General features: G+C 45.9%; 1 protein-coding gene across 1 annotated transcript in view; it reads left to right on the forward strand.

Annotated features, from left to right (window-relative positions):
- Window positions 1-22,358, forward strand: part of ascc3 (activating signal cointegrator 1 complex subunit 3) — a 626,361-nt gene that overhangs the window by 376,750 nt on the left and 227,253 nt on the right. Inside the window, 2 exon segments of the mRNA XM_034173960.1 lie at window positions 10,833-10,913; window positions 10,915-10,968. Of these exon segments, the coding sequence (XP_034029851.1) occupies window positions 10,833-10,913; window positions 10,915-10,968 (135 nt within the window).

Below are 22,358 nucleotides of genomic sequence, written 5' to 3' on the forward strand. Positions count from 1 at the left end.
TCTCCACATGCAAAACATTTTGCGATGACACTTCCAGGGCTCCGTAAAAATGCCTGTTTTTACAAATAAAAAAATGGAATATTTTACAAAAGCACCTTTATCTGTAAACACCAACACACGAAACACGTCACATTAACGTGTTGGTTTACATAATGAATGACTGAACCAATCAGTGTTTAGCGGAGGCACATTTTACCCAGAATCCTTTTCCATCTGTCTGTGATACAGAACCTCAGAATTAGTGCATTATTCAACATTAAAAGATATATGTTATATTTTAACTTTGTACAAATGACAGAATTGACATTAATGGAGTTATTCTATCGGTATTAATGTTATTTATAAATCAAAACAATAAGTCGGCATGGCTTTATTTTCCGAGACCTCCACCTGACCGGAGCGTTGTGATTGGTAGAGAGCTGGGCTTTATGGCTGCTCTTAGCTTGCCTGTGTGCTGGAAGCCATGTAGTAAACAAGAGCTTCCAGCAGGGGGCAAGATGTTCAAAGACAGAAGTGTGGGCTCATTGTTTGGGTTTGTTGTCGCTTTTGCTGTTACCAGAAGTGATCGTGGTGTTAAAACTCAAATTCAGTCTATTAGTAGTTGCAAATGTACCAGAGACAATACTGGAATTTATCGGTTATCTTTAACTTCTGATACATTTTTGGGTGGTTTATTGTTTTATCTTTATCAAAGATAACTTTTCAGTTATCTGATTATCTGTTATCAAAGTTAATTTTTTGGTTATCTGTGCCCACCACTGCTCATTCCTGAACACACTTGAACTCTCTTGTGCATTCAAAAGTATCCAACCTTTGGCAGTGAAAAATACAGTGACTCAGCTGGGGGTTTGAAATCCTCATCCCCTTCAAAGTAGTCTCCTTGGGACTACACACAGTTCTCCCAGCAGTTCTGCCATTGTTAGAAGCATTTCTGGAAGGCCTCTTTTGGAATGGTGTCCAGCTGTGCCATCACATCCTGCATTGATGTCTTCCCATGGCTCAAATCAAGTCCCTTTCATTGTTGTTTTGATATTGGCTAACAGCCAAAAATCAGAGGGAGCCATGTCAGGACAGTAGGGAGCCTAACAAATCACAGGAGTGTATGACCTGCATCGGCTGAGCAGAATGGACAGGTGATTGTCATGAGGGAGCTGCCAACTTTTCACAGTCCACAGGTCCTGTCATTTCCGGTGCACAGCATTACAAAGATGACGTCAGGCCTCCCAATAATGCTCTTTTTTTAACAATTTTCCCTTCTGATACTTGTGATGCACCACCCCACGGGAGTCAGAGAAAATGGTGTGCTCCTGCCGTGCTTTCTTTGGCCTCAGTGATGTTGGATGGTTCCATTGAGATGACTGAAATTTGGTTTCTGGGTCGTACCCGTAAACCTATGTCTCATCAGTTATGACATTGTGAAGTCTGGGTCACTGTTTTGCACATTACGGCATGTCCTGCAAGATTTCCAAATGCAGTTGCTTCTCCTCCACCATTAGCAGCTTTAGCACAGATTTTGCTGACACTCTACCTGTGCCCAAATCCTCCGTCAAAGTGGAATGTACTGATTCTGTGCTTATCACCTCTCACATTTATTTCCCTGGGATAAAATAAGGTTGGATACTTTTTGAATGCACCACATATTTTTCACCGTTGAGCCACATGATTTCTCTATGAACAAACTCACAGTTTATCTTCAACACTTTCGGCCACTTAAATTTTTGGTTGCTTGAGCTGAGTAACTTTTCTGTCAGCTAATTTGGATTCTTGGACTGATCTGTTTTTTGTTGTTGTTGTTGTTGTTCTGACCAGTTTAGGAACATCAGTTTTGGGGTGGAAATGTTTCTGTGTAGGCTCTCAGTTGTCCAGGTGGTTTCCATAGTAGAGAAGCTTGAATCTTCGACTGGACTGGGTTGCTTGACGCGAGGACGTTTCGCTTCAAATCGCAGAAGCTTCCTCAGCTAAAATTCTTGCTTTGGTAGTCTGACTTCTGTCTTGACTCAAGACAGAAGTCTTGAATCTTCAGTCAAAGATTCAAGCTTCTCTACTTTGGGGTGGAAGCCAAAACAGGAAATGTTAAAATGCTGTTTGTGTTCAGAATGAACCAGTTGGGAAAAAAAACTCTGGTTCAAAGCCCTGATTGAAGGTGCATATTGGAAATGCATTTTGTATGTGTCCTTTTCCACTTTGCTGTTTGCACAGTGCGTAATGCGAGTGTAAATTAAGCCACAGTGTCACTTACTTCAGAGCTGCCAAGTATTACATTTTGTGTAATCTATGCTCATTTTGAATATTAAATGTCAGCAGTTATCAGAACTAAATTTAGCCTAATTCTGTTTGTGATATTTCCTGTAATTGGACTACTGCTGGAAGAGCCCAAGTAAACAGACAGTAGTGTGGTACTTTACAACACATGCAGCATCATGAAAGCATCTGTCCTGTCATGGAAAGGTAAAAAAGGAGTATTGCCCAAGATGGTCTTTTCTGTCATGAGGGAAAGACTGACACTGTGCACATTGTGCAGTCTGCCAACAGGGGTCACATAGGAGCTGCTGTTGTCAGTGTTTTATATTTCAGATTTTACATGATTGTTTTTATACATTTCAAATTTTATGAATTTTTTTATTAATATTTCAAATTCATGTGTTTACTAGTACCAGAGATCTACAGATGAGTTTTTGTAGATGCAGTTCTTACTCCCTGATAATTATAGAAGGCAGAGCAGTGTCACAGTCATATGATCTACCTAGTACCTGCCGTGCTGGCACCTCCACAAAGGGTAAAACAAGCACTTCATGAGTACAGGTGTTTTTTAAATATGTCAGACATGCATTAATTCAGACAATCGCATTATTTTAATACAGAACAATTTGATATGTTACAGTGAAATGTCAGTCACATGGCCAACCAAGCAACCTACTGATGCAATCTTTACAAAGGATACAACACATAGTTTACAACCAGAGTACAGGCTTTTATCCACCGCTGGCCTAAGGCCCGAAGAGGGATTATGTCATGACAATGTCTTTCTGTCTGTCCGTCTGTCCATCACAAAAAGAGTATTAGCATTCTGAAACCAACTCAGTCAGTCATCATCTCAGTCACTCAGTCATCTTCAACCGCGGGGTACACCCTGGACAGGACATCAGTCTGTTGCAGGGCAACATATAGACAAAGAAACGCATTCACACTCGCATGCTCACCTATGGAGCAATTTTAAAGTTCCCAATCCACCTAACCTGCATGTCTTTGGATGTGGGAGGAAGCCAGAGCACCTGGAGGGAACCCACACAAACACTGGGAGAACATGTAAACTCCACACAGAAAGGCCACAGGTGGGAATCGATCCCATGACCTTCTTGCTGTGAGGCAATAGTGCTAATCACTAATCCACTGTGCTGCCCTGAATTCAACTCTCACATTTTTTGGAGGAATTTTGTGAAACTTGGTACAAGTCCTTGTTATAGGTTGGTAATACGCATATTGTCTTATTGTTTGAGTTGGGCCCATTTTACCAGAATTATGGACCTTGATTAACAAAGCTTGACTCTGTTAATTTTATGAGTGGGTGCCTGCATTCTGAAATCAACACCTCTCACCCTTTTAGATGGAAATCCTTGTTGTAGGTTGATAATGTGCAGCACTTGTACCAAAGCAGCATTTGCCAGTGGGGAATATTGTGCTCTCAGAGCAAGCTTGTTCTGGATTTTAGAGGTGAGTTATTGCATATTAGCATGTTTTACACGGACTGATCAAATACTTCATTAGACTACTGTGTCGCTGTCATGTGAGCAACTGAGCCGCCGACCATTGTAGTTGTATCATTAAAAGCAGCTGTGTGTTGTCATGCATATCAGACTTTGTGTCAGACTTTGTACGTAGTAAAGACCTGTTTGTAGAATATAATTAACAGTTGCTGAAAAAGGCACATTTCACTGCTGGATATCGTAACCAGCCTACCAGCAGTTACTGTGACTGCTGTGAGAAAGAGGAACAGGTTCTGACTGTTTCCCAGTGAGTGCTGGTGTTCATCAGGGATGTGTTCTGGCTCCAACACTCTTCAGTGCTTGTATGTACCTGGTATCTGGTGGGGTTATAGAAACCAGTGGCTTTGTTGCCTTTATTGGAGATGCTCTTTATTAAAAATGCTGTGATCTTTGTGGGATTAATGGATTTCATGTTTGCAGCACTTCAGAAGCTGAGTGAGAAATCGAGTGTCTGGATTTGAAATGGTCTTGGATCAAAACTAAGATACAAACTATCAGTGACTTAATAGATTTGGTGGTCCTTTCTGTGTGGAGTTTGCATGATCTCCTTGTGTTCGTGTGGGTCACCTCCGGGTGTTCCAGCTTCCTCCCACGTGCAGGTTAGGTGAATTGGTGACTTTAAACTGGATTAATCGGGTTTAAAATATGGATGGATAGTAGTATATTTGAGACGGGACGGCGGGAGGCCCGTGACGAAATCCAGACCGATGTGGGACCAGGGGCGATGAGGCACAGGAAGCGGCTGAAGGAGTCCCTGTGCCTTTTGGTGGTCCGCCTTGCCCCTGGCGCAGGTGGTGCAGGCCTGGATGTATGCCCGGACTTCATCCTCCAGGGACGCCCACCAGAAGCGCTGCCGGACCACTGCCACGGTCCTACGCACCCCTGGGTGGCAGGAGAGCTTGGACCCGTGACAGAAGTCCAGGACGGCAGCCCTGGCCTCTGGTGGGACGTACAGTCTGTTCTTTGGCCCTGTTCCAGGGTCCGGGCTCCGTGCCAGGGCCTCCCGGACGGTCTTCTCCACATCCCAGGTAAGGGTGGCCACGATAGTGGACTCCGGTACGATGGGTTCCGGTGGATCCGACAGCTCGGTTTTGACTTCATTCTCATGCACCCGGGACAAGGCATCCTTCCTCTGGTTCTTGGTCCCGGGGCGGTAGGTTATCCGGAAGTCAAAACGGCCGAAGAACAGTGACCAGCGGGCTTGCCTGGGTTTCAGCCGCCTGGCGGTCCTGATATACTCCAGGTTCCGTGGTCAGTAAAAACCGTGAATGGCACTGACGCTCCCTCCAACAGATGTCTCCACTCCTCAAGAGCCTCTTTCACCGCTAGGAGTTCTCGATTGCCCACGTCATAGTTCCGTTCTGCTGGGGTCAACCTGCGGGAAAAATAGGCACACGGGTGAAGAACCTTATCATTCTCTCCGCTCTGGGATAGCACGGCTCCTATCCCTGGGTCAGAGGCGTCCACTTCAACCACAAACTGCGACTGGGATCGGGCTGCACCAGAACTGGGTGCAGAAGAGAAGCGCTGTTTCAACTCCCTGAACGCGGCATCGCACCGATCCGACCAGGTGAAGGGAACCTTTGGTGAGGTCAGGGCTGTCAGGGGGCTAACTACCTGACTATAGCCCTTAGTGAACCTCCTGTAAAAATTTGCGAAGCCGAGGAACTGTTGCAGCTTCCTACGGCTCGTGGGTTGGGGCCAGTCTCTCACCGCCGCGACCTTGGCCGGATCCGGGGCGACGGAGTTGGAGGAGATGATAAACCCCAGGAAGGACAAAGAAGTGCGGTGAAACTCGCACTTCTCACCCTTCACAAACAGTCGGTTCTCTAACAACCGCTGCAGGACCTGACGTACATGCTGGACATGGGTCTCAGGATCCGGAGAAAAGATGAGAATATCGTCCAGCTATACGAAGACGAACCGGTGCAGGAAGTCCCGCAAGACGTCGTTAACCAAGGCTTGGAACGTCGCGGGGGCATTGGTGAGGCCGAACGGCATGACCAGGTACTCAAAGTGACCTAACGGGGTGTTAAATGCCGTCTTCCATTCGTCTCCCTTCCGGATCCGAACCAGGTGATACGCATTCCTAAGATCCAGCTTAGTAAAGATTTTGGCTCCATGCAGGGTGGTGAACACGGAATCTAACAACGGCAACGGGTATCGGTTGCGAACCGTGATCTCATTCAGCCCCCTGTAATCAATGCATGGACGGAGTCCACCATCTTTCTTGCCCACAAAAAAGAAACCTGCACCCATCGGGGAGGTGGAGTTCCGGATCAGCCCGGCAGCTAATGAGTCCTGGATGTAGGTCTCCATTGATTCGCGCTCAGGTCGTGAGAGGTTGTACAGCCTGCTGGACGGGAACTCAACGCCCGGAACCAAATCAATGGCACAATCATATGGACGGTGCGGGGGAAGGGTGAGTGCCAGATCCTTGCTGAAGACGTCAGCAAGATCGTGGTACTCAACCGGCACCACCGTCAGATTGGGAGGGACTTTGACCTCCTCCTTAGCATGTAAACCGGGAGGAACCGAGGATCCTAAACACACCCGATGGCAGGTTTCGCTCCACTGAACCACTACCCCAGACGGCCAATCAATCCGGGGATTGTGTTTCAACATCCACGGGAAACCCAAAATCACGCGGGAGGTAGAAGGAGTCACAAAAAACTCAATCTCCTCCCTATGATTTCCAGACACCACCAGAGTTACAGGTCGTGTCTTGTGCGTGATTAAAGGGAGAAGGGTGCCATCTAGTGCCCGCACCTGCAATGGCGATTGAAGCGCCACCAGAGGGAGCCCTACCTCCCTTGCCCATCTGCTGTCTAGCAGATTCCCTTCTGACCCCGTGTCCACCAGTGCTGGGGTTTGAAGGGTTAAATCCCCGCTCAGGATTGTAACTGGGAGTCGTGTGGCTATATGTGTGTGTCCCACGTGAATGTTATGACCCCCCCTTAGCCCAGTCTCTAAGGGCGGGTGTTGTCGTTGTGGCCGTTTGGGGTAGTTTTTCTGTATGTGCTCTTTTGAGCTGCAGATAAAACACTCCCCGCGGACCAGCCTCCTCATTCTGTCATCTGTTCTCATTTTGGCCCTGTGCGTTTCCCTAGCAACGTCAGCAGGGGGAGCTGTTGCCCCACGGAGCGCTGTGGCTGTGGAGCGTGGGGAGGGCGGAACCTCTTCGACCCCGGAAGGGAGAGGGACGGCGCGTACCCGGCCACGTCCTTCGTCTCGCTCCCGACGGCGTTCCTCCAACCGGTTGTCTAACCGTATAACGAGGTCGATAAGCCCATCTAATTCCCGTGGTTCGTCCTTAGCCACCAGATGCTCCTTCAGGACCGACGACAGTCCGTTTACAAAGGCGGCGCGGAGCGCAGCATCATTCCAGCCGTACCTCGCAGCCGCAATGCGGAAGTCGACTGCATAAGCGGCTGCGCTCCTGCGTCCCTGTCTCATTGACAGCAGCACAGTTGAAGCGGTCTCTCCCCTGTTAGGGTGATCAAACACGGTTTTGAACTCCCTCACAAACCCAGTGTACGTATGAAGGAGCCGTGAATTTTGCTCCCAAAGCGCCGTAGCCCAAGCGCGTGCCTCTCCTCGAAGCAGATTAATCACATAAGCTACTTTACTAGCATCAGACGCGTACATGACGGGACGTTGTGCAAAGACGAGCGAACACTGCATAAGAAAGTCCGCGCATGTCTCCACACAACTCCATACGGCTCCTGGGGGGCTTATGTATGCTTCAGGGGATGGTGGGAGGGGTCGTTGAATGACCAGTGGAACGTTATATCCTGCACAGGGTCAGCAGGAGGAGGAGCTGCAGCAGCGCCCTGAGCGCTCGCTGCCCACCTGTACGGAGAGAGCCTCCCACCCTGCGGTTCAGGAGGATGTTTTGCTCGGTCATCTGATCCAACCGAGCAGTAAAGGCGGTGAGGATGTGCTGCAACTCACCAATCACGCCTCTTGCAGACGCCTGTGCACTCTGCTCTCCCATTGGCCATTCAACAGCTGGGTGACGCCCCTCGGAGTTCATGACGCTGGCCGAGATATCCTGTTGTGAAAGTGTAGTGACACGGACCCACAACAGGGGGCGCAAAGGAACGGACAATAGAAGAAGTCAATCTGAACACTTTACTGTTGTGAATGCCACAACTACACACAACAGATTTCAGAATGAATACAAAGTCAATCAATCAAGGTGTCGTGTGGGCAGGCTCGACGATAGGAGACGTCCGTCTGGAGAAGAACCGGAACCACACGAATTCCTCCGCCACCGAACCAGGAGAATACTGGAGCCGCCAAGTCCCGAGTTCCCCCAGGTGGCCACCGTCTCCGCGTGGCGGATCTGGTACTGCTGGCGAAGAGCAAAAACAGTCAGCAAGTCAGGTGGAAAAACACCCTCCACCTTAACACCAGAAAGCTGGCACGTTGCAGTAGTAAGTGTACTTATCAAAGGTTTGGAGTGAAGACGTCAGTCCAAACCCAGCCTCCAGCTGCAAGCACTCACAAAACCTACTGCAAAAATAACACAAGCAAATACTGTCTGTGGTAGACAAAACAATGGCTGAGAACAAATTACCTCCTTGATAGGACAATATCTCGGCGACGTGGTGGAGGTGTCCTCCTGCTTTTATCAGGGGTGAGGCGCAGATGATTGGTGACAGCTGTCATAGCCAATGAGTAACAGCTGTCACCTCAGCTGCTCTTGTGGGGCGGCAGCGCCCTCTCGTGCCTGAAGCCCGCACTTCAGGCAGGGCGCCCTCTGGTGGTGGGCCAGCAGTACCTCCTCTTCTGGCGGCCCACACAACAGAATAGGTGATTAAAAACTACTGCAAGCACTAATGTTTTCATTTTCCCAGAATTTTAAGTGGTTATATCAGTCTTTTCCACTATCAGTTCCAGTTTCCCAGAAATATGTCTTCCCAGAAATATATTTTTTCTAGAAGTACGGTTATGTGCTACATTGTACATTGACAGAGGATGACAAAATGGCAAAAGCAGATAAAAAAAAAGCAAGGAATACTTGTGCATCTGCTGCTATATTTGGTCTTGCAGCTGGAATAACAGAGAAAGATGACAAATTTACAGACTGCAGGCTACCAACCAACGAGCAGGTCATAAGATGTTTCATCAACGTGAAGGATCAGCGCGGAATACACCATCCAACAGAATACACAGGGACAATGCAAAGATTGTTGTGGACAAGATAATTCTATTACATCTGAAAGGAAACACCCGTATGGTTTCAGACCACCTATGAAATGGACTATCAATCTCAGTGTGGACCCGGGAAATGTTAATCAAAATTAATGCAATTTTGGCCTAGTATTTTTTCATGAGGTATAATATTTTTATTACTCTGCCATAAGAATATAAAACGTTTTAAAAATCAAAGGGGGTCTTATGAAGTTGGTTGAATGACCCTATTATTTTGGTGCTGAATGTTATTTTTATATTTTCTACACAAAAAGTCAGTGGACAGCATAAACCAGGTGGAGTTGAAATGTAAAATTTACAGGGTTAGTAGATCTGTGGGCCCTCTATTTGGACAGTGAAAAATGCTAGGTGGTGTTATAATTACTAAAAACATGTTGACAACTAATAACTTTTAATCCATGGGGTCAACCACAGGAAAATGTTATACCATTACGATTGGAGGAGTGAACCCTTTATAACCTTGTAGGTCATGTCCATTTGCACCTAGAAACGTTTTTGTTCATAATATTGAAACTCATCTCTGGATTTTTGATGTAGAAAAGACACATAGGTGTCAAAGCATTATTTGCTTTGTAAATCTCAACAATTGCACCTTTAACCTGAAAATTTGTTGCTCTGTTTGCAGTTTTCATGGCTTTGAGTTTGACTATGTATGATGCTCTTTACTTTATGATGCATTTTCTCAGGAATGGCACTACCAAATGGCATGAAATTTGGGATTTTGGTAGAGCACAGAATGACCTAGCCATATCCAGAAAATGCCCTGTAAAAACTGCTAGGTGGTGCTATAAAAAATAAATACATTTTGACAAAATAACTTCTAAGAACTTGTGAAATTTGGGTGTGGTATTGACCAGTTAATCTCAACCACGGGGCCGCCCAATGATACATGGAATACAATGCAGCTTCTCACCTATGGTGGTAGTGAGGCATCAAGAAAAAAGAAACTGGGCTACAGATGCAGACAAGCTCTATCGTGTCACTGACTGGCAACTCTAAATGTGCTTTAAAAGCTAGCTACCTCATAGCCAGATGTGTGGCGCAGAGTAAGAAGGCATTCACCATAAAAACCCCTCTGGTGTGCCAAACCCAGCTATAACAGAACTCCAGTCATATATCACAGGCCGGTTCCACTGCGTCAAATAAACTTGTCCTGATGTTGGTCATAGAGCTTCCACCGCCATGCAGAGGGCTGCTCTTTTCAGTCTCACTCGTTCCTTCCTCAGTTAAATTTTCAAATCAAACTTACTGCAAGCAACAGATCTCTCAAAATAAGAGTATTCAGAGGCTTCATTGCTGTCAGCATGATCAGGGTAGTTTGACAAAGGAATTACTTAAAAGAAATGTGACTAAAAACAGTTTTGAAAGAAAACCCCAACAAACTTGGTTCTAAAATGTATTTGTTTTTTTTTACATTAATTCTGGAGTTTGTCTTAATTTTGCCGTAGATTTCTTTGGTTAAAGAAGAAAGACTCTTTGGGTTCTTCTGCTGGCATTTTCACAGCCATTATCTATGTAGGAACACCAATAAATCACAAACATCCAGATCACCAGTCAAGAATAACTGAATCCAAGCACCACCTCACTGCAAAATTTTCCAGAATGCATTCACAGTCAGCCAAGGTGACAACATCATCCTCTCCACCTCGCCTTTAAAGTAATGGAGTACACTGAGACTGTAACTTAATGCGTGCATGTAGTCCTCAAAGTACAAAAGCAGCTCTTTCCTGTGATTAAACAAGTGTTTTAAATTGGCCAGGTTGGAGTTCAGATATTTCTTGTCATGCTGTGCTTAACTGCTGGAATCCATTTTGATTTGTACTCTTCACCCTTGTGCGTGTGTCTCAGGTGATGGTATTGTCCACGCTCGTAATGCCACCAGTAAGGACAGCGATGGGGCTGATTGAGGTGGCGAAGAACCGTGGAGAAAACGACCTTCTTTCAGCCAGACCAGGGTCCAGACTTTGGCCACTGTGAGAAACAGGTAGAAAAGCTCTTGAATTTCTCATATAAATTACAGTATATGTAGTTGGCACTGTGGGAGACGGCTGCCTCTTCAGTAGCTCTCCAGTGTTACCCTCCTTTTTTTTTTAGCTGTTTTTTTCCTATTCTTTCTACCTTCTATTCTTCTCACAAAGACATTATGCGCTTTATCCATAATCCCATGGATATTTGTAACTTTCTAACGCTACTAGGTGCCAGGTTTTTCCATTTATTCAAGAGAGGAACTTCTGGCTCTGAAAACAAAGGCAGGAGCCGGAATACGACACCCCATCCTGGCAACTGAGGAGAACCAAGGGCTGCAAGGCTGGGGCTAAGCTAAAGGCTACGCTAGCAGACAACCAAGCCACTACAAACCATCGATTCCCTCTGTGATCATGGGAAATGTGAACTCGCAACTGAACAAGACCAACAAGCTTTCTGGTCTGAAAAACCAGCAGATTTACTGTGAGAGCAGCTGTTTATCTTCACGGAGACATGGCTAACCCACCTCGTAACGTAAGCTAACTAGAACTGGTATTCACTGCTGTGAGAGCTGACAAACATTAAGGCATGTGGGAAAAGCAAAGGCGGGGGATTCATCATGTATGTTAACAACCGCTGGTGTAGTAACCCAGGACATATCTCCATAAAGATGGTCTTGTGTTGCTTGGACTTAGCCTGCAGCCATACTATGTATCGAGGGAGCTTAGTCACATGATTGCCATCTGTGTTTATATCCCTCCAAGAGCGGACGCAGCCATTGCATATGAGCAGATTCACTCTATTATAGCAAGGCTGCAGGCAAAGCACCTGAGGCATTGATGATCATTTCTGGTGATTTTAACCATGCAACTTTGGATTATTCTTTGGCTGCTTTTCACCAGGTTGTGGACTGTCCAATAAGAAACAACAGGACAATTGACTTGCTGTATGTTATTGTGAGTGATGCATAAAGAGTCACACCCCTCCCCCTCCCCCCTCTAGGGAAGTCTGACCACAACCTGGTCCACCTACAGCCACAGTACACTCCCCTAGTCCAAAGACAGCAGGTAACCACTCACTGCGTCAGGAGGTGGTTCCCTGAAATGGAAGGTGCCCTGAGAGACTGCTACAACACCACGGTCTTGGATGAGCTGATCAACCCACATGGTGACACACTGTCCGATGGATTATCTTAACTTCTGTGCAGACGAGGGTCTCCCCAACCAAGACTGGCCGCTGTTATCCTAATAACAAAACCATGGGTAATGCGGAAAGTCAAAGCTGTCTTCAATAGGAAGAAGCCAACCTTCAGAAGCAGAGACATGGAGGCGATGAAGGCAGCACAACGGGAGGTGAAACACTGTGAAGGAAGCAAAGGACAGGTACAGGAAAAGGTGTAGCAAAAGCTGAAAGAAAACAACATGATGGAGGTCTATGGAAGGTGTGAAAACATCACACAAAGACGAGAGTTGTAGGGGGGACAATAGAGAAGACAAACAAACTTGACGATTCTTCAACCAGTTCAACCAGTACATGTCCCCCCACCCTTCCCTCACTGCAGGCATCTCGCCTTCCCTCAGCACACCTCCCCCCAGACATCACAACAGCAGCCCTCTCCTCCTCCCCCACCTCAACACAACCTCCTCCATACATCACTGTAGACAAGGTCAGAGGACAGCTGAGGAAGCTTCATTCTAGGAAAGCAGCAGGCCTTGACCTACGCGGCTGAACTGGGAGAAGCACTCCAACGTATCTTCAACCTTACCCTGCAGCTAGGGAGAGTGCCCATCCTCTGGAAGGACATATTGCATGTTCCAGTTCATAAGTAGAACCGGCCAGTGAGCTGAATGATGTACGACCAGTGGCACTCTTCACACCTGATGAAGTCATTGGAGCAGTTCTTCCTCAGCCTTCCCAAACCCCAGGTGCAACATGCCCAGGACTGTCTGCAGTTTGCAAATAGGGCAAGTGTTGGCATGGGAGATGCCATCCTATACCTGCTACACCGACCCCACTCGCACTTGGATAAGGGAAGCAGCACAGTGAGAATTCTCTTCCTGGATTCTTGAGTGCCCTTCTACACCATCCAGTCCCTGTACGTCAGGACAAACTGAACAGGATCTGAGTGAACCCCTACTTGGTCACATGAATCTCCAACTACCTCACTGGCAGGCTGCAGTATGCCAGGATGAGGGATACCTTGTCTGACAATGTGATCAGCAACACTGGAGCACCGCAGGGCATGGTCCTGGTCCCTCTTCTCTTTACCCTGTACACCTCGGACATCTACTACCACTCTGACCTGTGTCACATCCAGAAGTTGGATGTATCAGGGATGACAGGGAGGAGGAGTACAGGAGCTTAGTGAGGGACTTTGCTGTCTGGTGCCACACAAACCATCTACAGCTCAACACCTTGAAGACAAAGTAGATGGTCTTTGACTTTGGGAAGTCCAGACCAAAGCCGCGACCAGTTCTGATTGAGGTAGTTGAGGTGCAGGCTATGGATTCCTACAAATACCTCGGGCTGTGGCTGGACAGCAAACTGGACAACCCACACCATATATAGGAAGGGATAGAGCAGGATGTACTGCCTGAGGAGGCTGCGGTCATTCAACATCTGCAGGAAACTCCTGTGGATATTCTACCAGTCCGTGGTAGCCAGTGTCCTCTTTTACATCATGGTGTGCTGGGGGGCAGCACATTCAAAAAGCTGGACAAACTGATCAGGTGGGCTGGCTCTGTGGTTGGCATAAAGCTGGACCCTCTGGTGATGGTGGCAGACAAGAGAACACTGTACAAACTCCTGGACATTATGGACGATGCCAGTCACCCTGTACCACACCATCATCATCGACCAGAGGAGCCTCTTCAGCCACAGACTGCTCCTTCCCAAGTGCAGACCAACAGACTGAAAAACAGGAAGACAGAGGACGGGAAAGATGGGAGCAGTAGAAGCCGGTAGCGAGCAGTATTTCTGGTATTTATATTAACATTTTGCAATTGGTTTCTTACTTTTATTTTGGATACTCTGTGTGCTTCTTACCATGTGTGTTGCTATCCAATGCTGCTAGAACCTCAATTTTCCTGAGGGAATCTTCCCAAGGGATTAATAAAGTTCTATCTAATCTAATGTAAATCACACACTTCAACCACTTAGTCCAATTAAGGGTTATGGGGATCTGGAGCCTGTCCCAACATCATGGGGCATGAGGTGCGGTAAATTAGGTCATGAATGTATCATTTCTGGGTTTTACATCCCCAAATCAGAAATATTGGGGGCAGTGTGAAAAATACAAATAACCCCGCAGTGATCCTGGCATTACTTTGACTTCTATTTTTATTGCAGATCGTATGACTTTTAAGATATTTCATGTTGTGTGTGGGTCAGCTTTCATTTGTTAATTTACACCCATTCCTGCATTTAGTGCTTTGCAACACATTCCAAAAAAGTTGGCACAGGGGCAGTTTAAGGCTAATTAGTTCAGTTTTAACTGTTTAAATTGTAGCTTATTTATATTTCTATTTTCTGCCGTTTGCAGTTCAGTTAAAATACATTTTATTGTCAATGAGTAATTTTTTTACATGCTTAACTAAGCCTTTGGGTAAAGGATCTAAATCAAAGGAAAAAATTAAATAGGAGTGACTACCTTTTATGTTTGAGTATATGATTTAAAATGTAATAAAGTAGATCTTTCATATGTCATTATATTAACTATAAATTCATTACTATGTATTTTTATGTTGCTTTGGAAATATATATAAAACTCAAGCTTCAGTCTGGAGAGAGAAAATTATTGAATATTGTTCCTGCATATCAATATTTTATGGATAAATATTCTATTAGTCTATTTTAAGATATTTCTTTATTAGCCCCACATGTGGAAAATTGCAGTGTCACAGCAGCAGTGATGATAGAACAACACAAACAAATGAAAGGGGAATACAATCACTTTTAGCCCCTGGCATGAAATAAGTAAGTATGTACTTGGGTGATCCCAACACCAGTCGATTACAGTTAATTTCAAGGTCACAGTGAGATACAGCGGCAAGATACCTCCTGGCTCACAGCTATAGCGGTGGAAACTATCAAGCCAGGACCAGGCTCATTGTAGCTTGCTAAGCTACCTAGCCCGCCGAAGCTGATAAATTGTTCATCATGCCACCAAAGAAGGCAATAAGTGGAGAAGAACTGGATGAGATAAACAGTCACTGAACTTTTAGTCTGAAGAACTCAGCAGCGCGTTAAAAAACAGACTGAATTACTGGGTCTGTTGAAGGAGGTAGGTGAACTGAGGAATTGATGCAGGAAAAAGACAATAAAATCAGACCTTCTGTAAAAACGAGTGGATGATCTGGAACAGTATACAAGGATGGAAGATGTTATGTAACAGGATTGAACACCAGACATCGGTCATACCTCAGGGCCACAAGTGCCCCAGGGGTATGACCGCGCTTGTGCCAGCAGCAAAAATGTTATGGGTGAAACGCCGAGAGAAACCCACTCCCTGGAGCAGCAGATCATCAACTTCTTTTCTTCAAATGACATCCACTTAACAACAGTGACACTGCAGACTGTCATTCACTCCCAAAGAAAGACAGCAAGTCTAAACCAGCCATCATATCCAGTTCATGAACAGAAAGTTAAGAACGATTTGTTGCAGCAGTCTAAAAAGCTGAGAGGAACGTACGTGTACGTCATTGAACACCTGACAAAAACAATGTCGACAAAGCAAGACAAGCCAGAATCCTCTGGAGACAACAGAAAATGCAAGCGACTTGGACGAGAAATTGTAAAGTGTTAATTAAATTAAATGGATCCCGGAGGAAGCTAAAATCATGATGGTAAGGCAGCTTTTGGACTTGGAAAAATTATTTGTTTATTAATGGTTATGCCTGTGTTGTTGTATCAGCTTCGGTATAATCAATTATGGGAAATGATTTTTTGTATCATGCATATGTTTACATCATGAAATTAGGCCTAATTTGACTGCTTTTTTGGTTTGTGGATTTTTTTAATAGGATTACTGCTGATTCTTTAGAATTTACTTCTGCACAGGAGCTCAATTTAAAAAAAAAAAAATGTAATTCCACTGAACATAGTTTTAATAATATTGAATATAATGTTGATCCGAATTGTCATTTGTCAGTTCTCATCATCAAAGTGAGATTATACAAAATATTTAATTTTCTTTGGAGAATGTTATGGAATGTGTCACATTGGAAATTAAATATTAATATATATATATATATATATATATATATATATAATTATAAGCTGTGTTTATAGAGCTCCTGGGGGGGGGCTGTTCCACAATGCCAAAGCAGCAGAGATGTCGCTCCAATGAGGGCGGCACTCTGAGCAGGCTGTGTATAGTATTTTAACTACATACTATACCAGTTTTTATTGTTTTTGTCCTAAGTGAAAAGTTGAATTAAAAAAAAAAAAAAAAAACTAAAAATAGAGTCCAGTTTACAAACTCCTAAGCTTCCCCTTTAATTACATATTAAATTCACAGTTAGTACGTCACAGCAAAGGAGAAGACTTGTGAGAGCAGACATGACTCAGCCAGTCCAGTCATTTCTGGACCATGTGCCACACAGATTAGTTATTTTCTACGAGGAACAATCAGTGTATGTGTGTGTGTAATTAATGGTCTCTGTTCTGTGAGAGTACACAGAGGTGGAGCTTTATTCTCCCTCAGAGGACGGCCAGTCAGACTCCAACTCCCATATTTAAATCTGCAACAACAGAAGGCAGTGTGATAAATTTAGTAACCTTTTTCTTCGTTCCTGGGGGCTGAGCCAAGATTGATGTGCCTCTAATCTCTCCTCTATTTAAATTGGATATGTATACAAATCAGATCACTTTTCATGCTTTCTAAAACTGGAAATGGAGACAAGAGATTATGTTTGGGAACTGAAAATGGTGCATGGTGGCCTGGTTAGTTGCTAAAAACACAACTTTGAAAGCTACAGCGTGTGTGCAGCTCCAGCTATGCATTCACAGATTTATCTTGTTGGCTATGCGCTGGCTGTGTATTAATTCACTCCTCGCTCTCTCGCTTGTTTCTCACCATAATTGTTATGTGTCGGACGCAGCTCGGAGAACCGACCAGCGTTTGAAGGACCCAGTATGAAATAAGCAGAGCCCGGTACAAAGGCTAACTGAATTTAATACATAACAGTGATGTGATACAAAACAACAAAAGAATGTGCGGTCTGGCGTGGTGGTGATACGGTGCGCTCCCAGCAGCGCTAACGGTCCGGAGCCAGAAGCCGTTCGGACCCAAGGACCCCGCCGACACCCCCCAGGTGGCCGCAACAAACCGAGTCTGTGAAAGAAGGAACCATTATGTGAGTCCACACTCTACACACAGAGAGACCACTCAAAGGTGTACATAAACAGCAAACACTTCCTGGCTTAATTACTAATCAGCTTTCCAACCTGCAGGCATGGAACATCCAGTTCACAAAACTCCACTGCAGTGGAAGCCGATACATGACTAACGTACAGCTCAATATAATAGGTGTGAGGGACACCACATTTACTGGACTGTATAAACGTTAGTCACAAAATCTAACGTACCTCAGGAAGTGTGCTGACGAGCGTGAGACCTCACCCCCTCCTCTTTCACAGACCGTGCATCAAACCCTGGACGTTCTCTGCATCCACTGATGATGAGATGGCTCCCGAGACGACGATCTCACCCGTCTGGTCACAAGGTCGAGTCTCTGGCAAATACACACTGTATACTCCAGTCTTAAATGCCACCATGTTCCAATCCATATAGATGCACCACAGCTGTGAGTCCTGACGAGCCGCAGGTGATCAGGTTGAGGTCCTGATAACCTCAGCAACACAGCCACTCAGTCCCAAATGCAAGCCACCTGGAAGGAAAAACAAAAGACAGAAACAAAAGGCAGCCAGGCCCCCCCAGCCATACAACAGTACCCCACCCTCACGGGAAGCCTCCCGGCGACCACACAAACCTGGCCCAGGAGAAACACCCCCCTCCAGGGACCATGGCTGGAAACCGCATCTGCATTCGTCTTCCAACAGAATGGTTGATGTCCTCTCCTCTGGCTGCATCCTTGCCTTTGTTTCAGTCAGTCACTTAGCACAGGTGTGGCCAGGAGTTCTTAAACCTGTGCGGTCAGCCTTTATCCAACCATGTTCGGTCTTTAGTCATAAAACAAAAAAGACAAACACAAACAACCAAAACACCCCCCCTCCCCAGGGGACCGTCCCATCAAACCCGGGAAGAGGAGAAAAGAAAAACCCCAAACTTAAGCTTACAAAAAAAAGTGCTAAAACCCCCCCCCCCCCCCCCCAAACGACATTTAGGGACCAACACCCCCCAGAGGACTTCCCGCCAGCTCCAGGAGTAATAACCATAGCCGAGGTCCCTCTGGGATCCAACGTCACCCACTGGGACTCCCAGCGCCTCCCAGAGGACCACTCGTCAACCCCAGGAGACGCCTCCCCTCATGACCAACGGACCCAGCCCCGGCCGTCTATGGCTAGATGGACCCACAGCCCTTTCCCCCCCAGAGGACACCACAGTCAAACCCTGAGGGCGGAAACTGGGGGGAAAAACAAGGAGAGAGAAAAAAAAAAACATACAAACAAAACAACCCCAACCCCACCCCCTTGGCGCAGTGTAAACTGGAAGCACGTCCAGTGTCACCAACCGTGACTATACCCCAGAAGCCAACCGGGAGGAGTGGAACAGCGGTTATGGCAAACGGCACAAAACGGCGCCACTCCTCCGACTTCTACACCAGCCACTAGCTGCGGGTATATCCCACTGCCCCAAACCTCAGCCACGCCGATGGCAGACGGCCAAAGACGTGCTGAAGCCAGAGGTGGAACAGGGAATCAAAAAACACCCCCCCCCCAGGTGCAGAGGTTACCCGGGAAACGCCCAATATAACCAAACTGCACCACTCCAGCAACGCCGACACTACGGCTCACCCGGCTGGAGCCAGAGGAGAAGAGAGGGAAGAAAAAGAAAATACCCCAAACCCCCCCCCCCCCCCCCCGGGTGCAGAGGCTACCTGGGAAATGCCCAGCACAACCAAACTGCACCCCTCCAGCAACGCCGACACTACGGCTCACCCGGCTGGAGTCAGAGGAGAAGAGAGGGCATAACAAAAAACAAAAAAAAGAAAAAAAAACCAAGTACCACCCCATCACCCCCCAGGGGACCGTCCCATTAAACCCTGGGGAGGTGAAACAAAAATAAATAAAAACAAAGACTAACAGACCAACATACAGTTGTTTGGGTCCTTTTTTTTTTTTTTTTTTCTTCTTAGACAGGCTGCAGGGTCACAACCCCAGACACAAACAGTGGAAAAAGAAAAAGAAAAACAAAAAAAATAAATCCCACACAAAAACCAACTCAAAAAACACCCACACGAAATGAACTAACACAAAACAAATCAGTGACGTATACTGTTAAGCTCAAACAAATCGAACACAACTGTTCTAACTTAAGAGCTTAACGGTAATGTGACTAAGTCACCAAAAGAGGGAGCCAAAGTGCTAAAAATGAAAAAAACCCCTTTGGTGACAGAAAACAAACGAGCTGCATCTCTGTGCGCAGCTGTGTGCAACACACAACCAAAATGTGCTCAACTAAATAACGCCGGAGCTGATACAACAGACGCAGTAGTTATCTTTATCCGGGGAAACGGGGCTACAACTGTAACACAGGAAGCTCAGCGACCCGTGCCACAGAGCTCCGCCGTGCGTGTGCACCCATTACAGACACACTCTTGCAGCTCCCGTTTAAACCTCTTATCCGGTCGGAGCGTGACGCGAAGCCGTCGCCAGTCACACTCCACCACGACCCACGGATAAGGCACAAACACAGGAACACGGCTGCAAGAGAGCACAAATCAGTATTCAGTAATGGGTCTCAAACACGCACCATCCGGGCGGAGAGCACCCGCAACTGATCCGGATAACTACTGAACGTCTGCTGCCGCCTTCCCGGCGCGTTACCGTCTCTGCTACCGCTGGGTCCGTGATGTTTGGCCAGAGACTACTGTTATGTGTCGGACGCAGCTCGGAGAACCGACCAGCGTTTGAAGGACCCAGTATGAAATAAGCAGAGCACGGTACAAAGGCTAACAGAATTTAATACATAACAGTGATGTGATACAAAACAACAAAAGAGTGTGCGGTCTGGCGTGGTGGTGATACGGTGCGCTCCCAGCAGCGCTAACGGTCCGGAGCCAGAAGCCGTTCGCACCCAAGGACCCCGCCGACACCCCCCAGGTGGCCGCAACAAACCGAGTCTGTGAAAGAAGGAACCATTATGTGAGTCCACACTCTACACACAGAGAGACCACTCAAAGGTGTACATAAACAGCAAACACTTCCTGGCTTAATTACTAATCAGCTTCCCAACCTGCAGGCATGGAACATCCAGTTCACAAAACTCCACTGCAGTGGAAGCCGATACATGACTAACGTACAGCTCAATATAATAAGGTGTGAGGGACACCACATTTACTGACTGTATAAACGTTAGTCACAAAATCTAACGTACCTCAGGAAGTGTGCTGACGAGCGTGAGACCTCACCCCCTCCTCTTTCACAGACCGTGCATCAAACCCTGGACGTTCTCTGCATCCACTGATGATGAGATGGCTCCCGAGACGACGATCTCACCCGTCTGGTCACAAGGTCGAGTCTCTGGCAAATACACACTGTATACTCCAGTCTTAAATGCCACCATGTTCCAATCCATATAGATGCACCACAGCTGTGAGTCCTGACAAGCCGCAGGTGATCAGGGTGAGGTCCTGATAACCTCAGCAACACAGCCACTCAGTCCCAAATGCAAGCCACCTGGAAGGAAAAACAAAAGACAGAAACAAAAAGGCAGCCAGGCCCCCCAGCCATACAACAATAATGATTATTATCCACTCCATTAGTCCGTCTTTGAGTGTTTGTCAGTCCGTCCGGCTCTGGGAAGGAAGGGGCATCAGGCCAATTCCACTCTTAGCCCACACACAGATAATGCGCTGCTTATTTGCACTCCGAAAATTGCCCCACATTAATATTTATAGGTGTTTTTTAATCTCCATTATGCATATGCAGTGAAATAAAGCACCTCTAAGGTCATCCATATAATTTAGCGTTTATTTATCCAGCTTTAAAAGTCAGAAGTGATTCTACTTTATGTTTTTCTCCCTTGTAGTTTAATTTAATTTAATTGGCTTTATCTGAGCGCTTTGAGAGGCTGCCAATCATACTTATTTTTTTAATGCGTCCGCTTGAATACATTTTTTAATCCCGTTTTTTGGTGTGCTGATGATTATAAAGTGCCACTGAGTAGAAGAGTGGACTCACACCAGAGACATTAGTCGCTGTGTCAGTTCCACGGCAGCAGGACACGGCTGTCTTTTGAGCGCATGTGCATACGTGGTGCGCCAAGTGTATGATGATGTGTGGGAGGGCAGCAGCACAGGAAAGGATCATCCATTTGGCTGTGTCGCTTTCTCACTTTGGAGAGACTGTTATCAGAGAAAGCATAGTATAGCTGTGGCAAATTGAAGTGAAAAATGGAGAATCTTGAGCACAGTCTTGAGAAGAAACATTTTCTTTGCAGGAGAGCAAATGTCAGCATTGATGACTCAGCCCGTATTTCTGTTTCAGGGTCTGTGTTGCTTATTTACTGCTTGTTGATCCGGCATGCTGAGTGGTCACAGCTGCTGAGGAGTCCACTAGGAAGCCATGTTAAACCTACAACCAGGATTTACATGGACACAAACATCACTCTGTTGAGAAGAGCTGCTTTTCTATCATGCTTTTCCATCAGGCAGACACTCAGTGCACTTTGCAATGATGCCTCACATTGACTTTCACAACCAAGGCTGGTACCCATTTTTACCTACACCTTGGAGGTTATGTTTTTGGTCGCGTCCGTTTGTTGCTTGGTTTGTTAGCAGGATTACTTAAAAAAATCAACTGATTTCAATGAAATTTTTACCAGGTGTGTATCTTGGCCTAACTTAGAAGTCATTAAATTTTGGTAATGATGTGGAACACGATCCGGATCCAGTAATTTTTTTAAGGATTTTTTATCATTGCAGGATTGGGCCAATTTCAACATTTTTGCATCTAACTTCATGAAGATGGGTCACAAAGGCTGAACAAAAATTAAGTTACGACACAAGAATAATTTAGCATTTGTTTCTCCTCATTGAATAAACTTATTAGAAAATTAAAAAAAACTTGTGTAGTTCATGCAGTTTCTCTTTATAAATACATTTGTTGAAGATCTAAGGGTTTAACCCTCTGGGGCCGACACCGTCGTATACGACGGCTGAGACCAAGCTTTACTAAATTATAAATAACTTTTTCATGATATGAGATAGAAACGTACTTTTTTTT

This window comes from Thalassophryne amazonica, chromosome 7 (genome assembly GCF_902500255.1).
Source record: "Thalassophryne amazonica chromosome 7, fThaAma1.1, whole genome shotgun sequence".
Classification (NCBI taxonomy): domain Eukaryota; kingdom Metazoa; phylum Chordata; class Actinopteri; order Batrachoidiformes; family Batrachoididae; genus Thalassophryne; species Thalassophryne amazonica.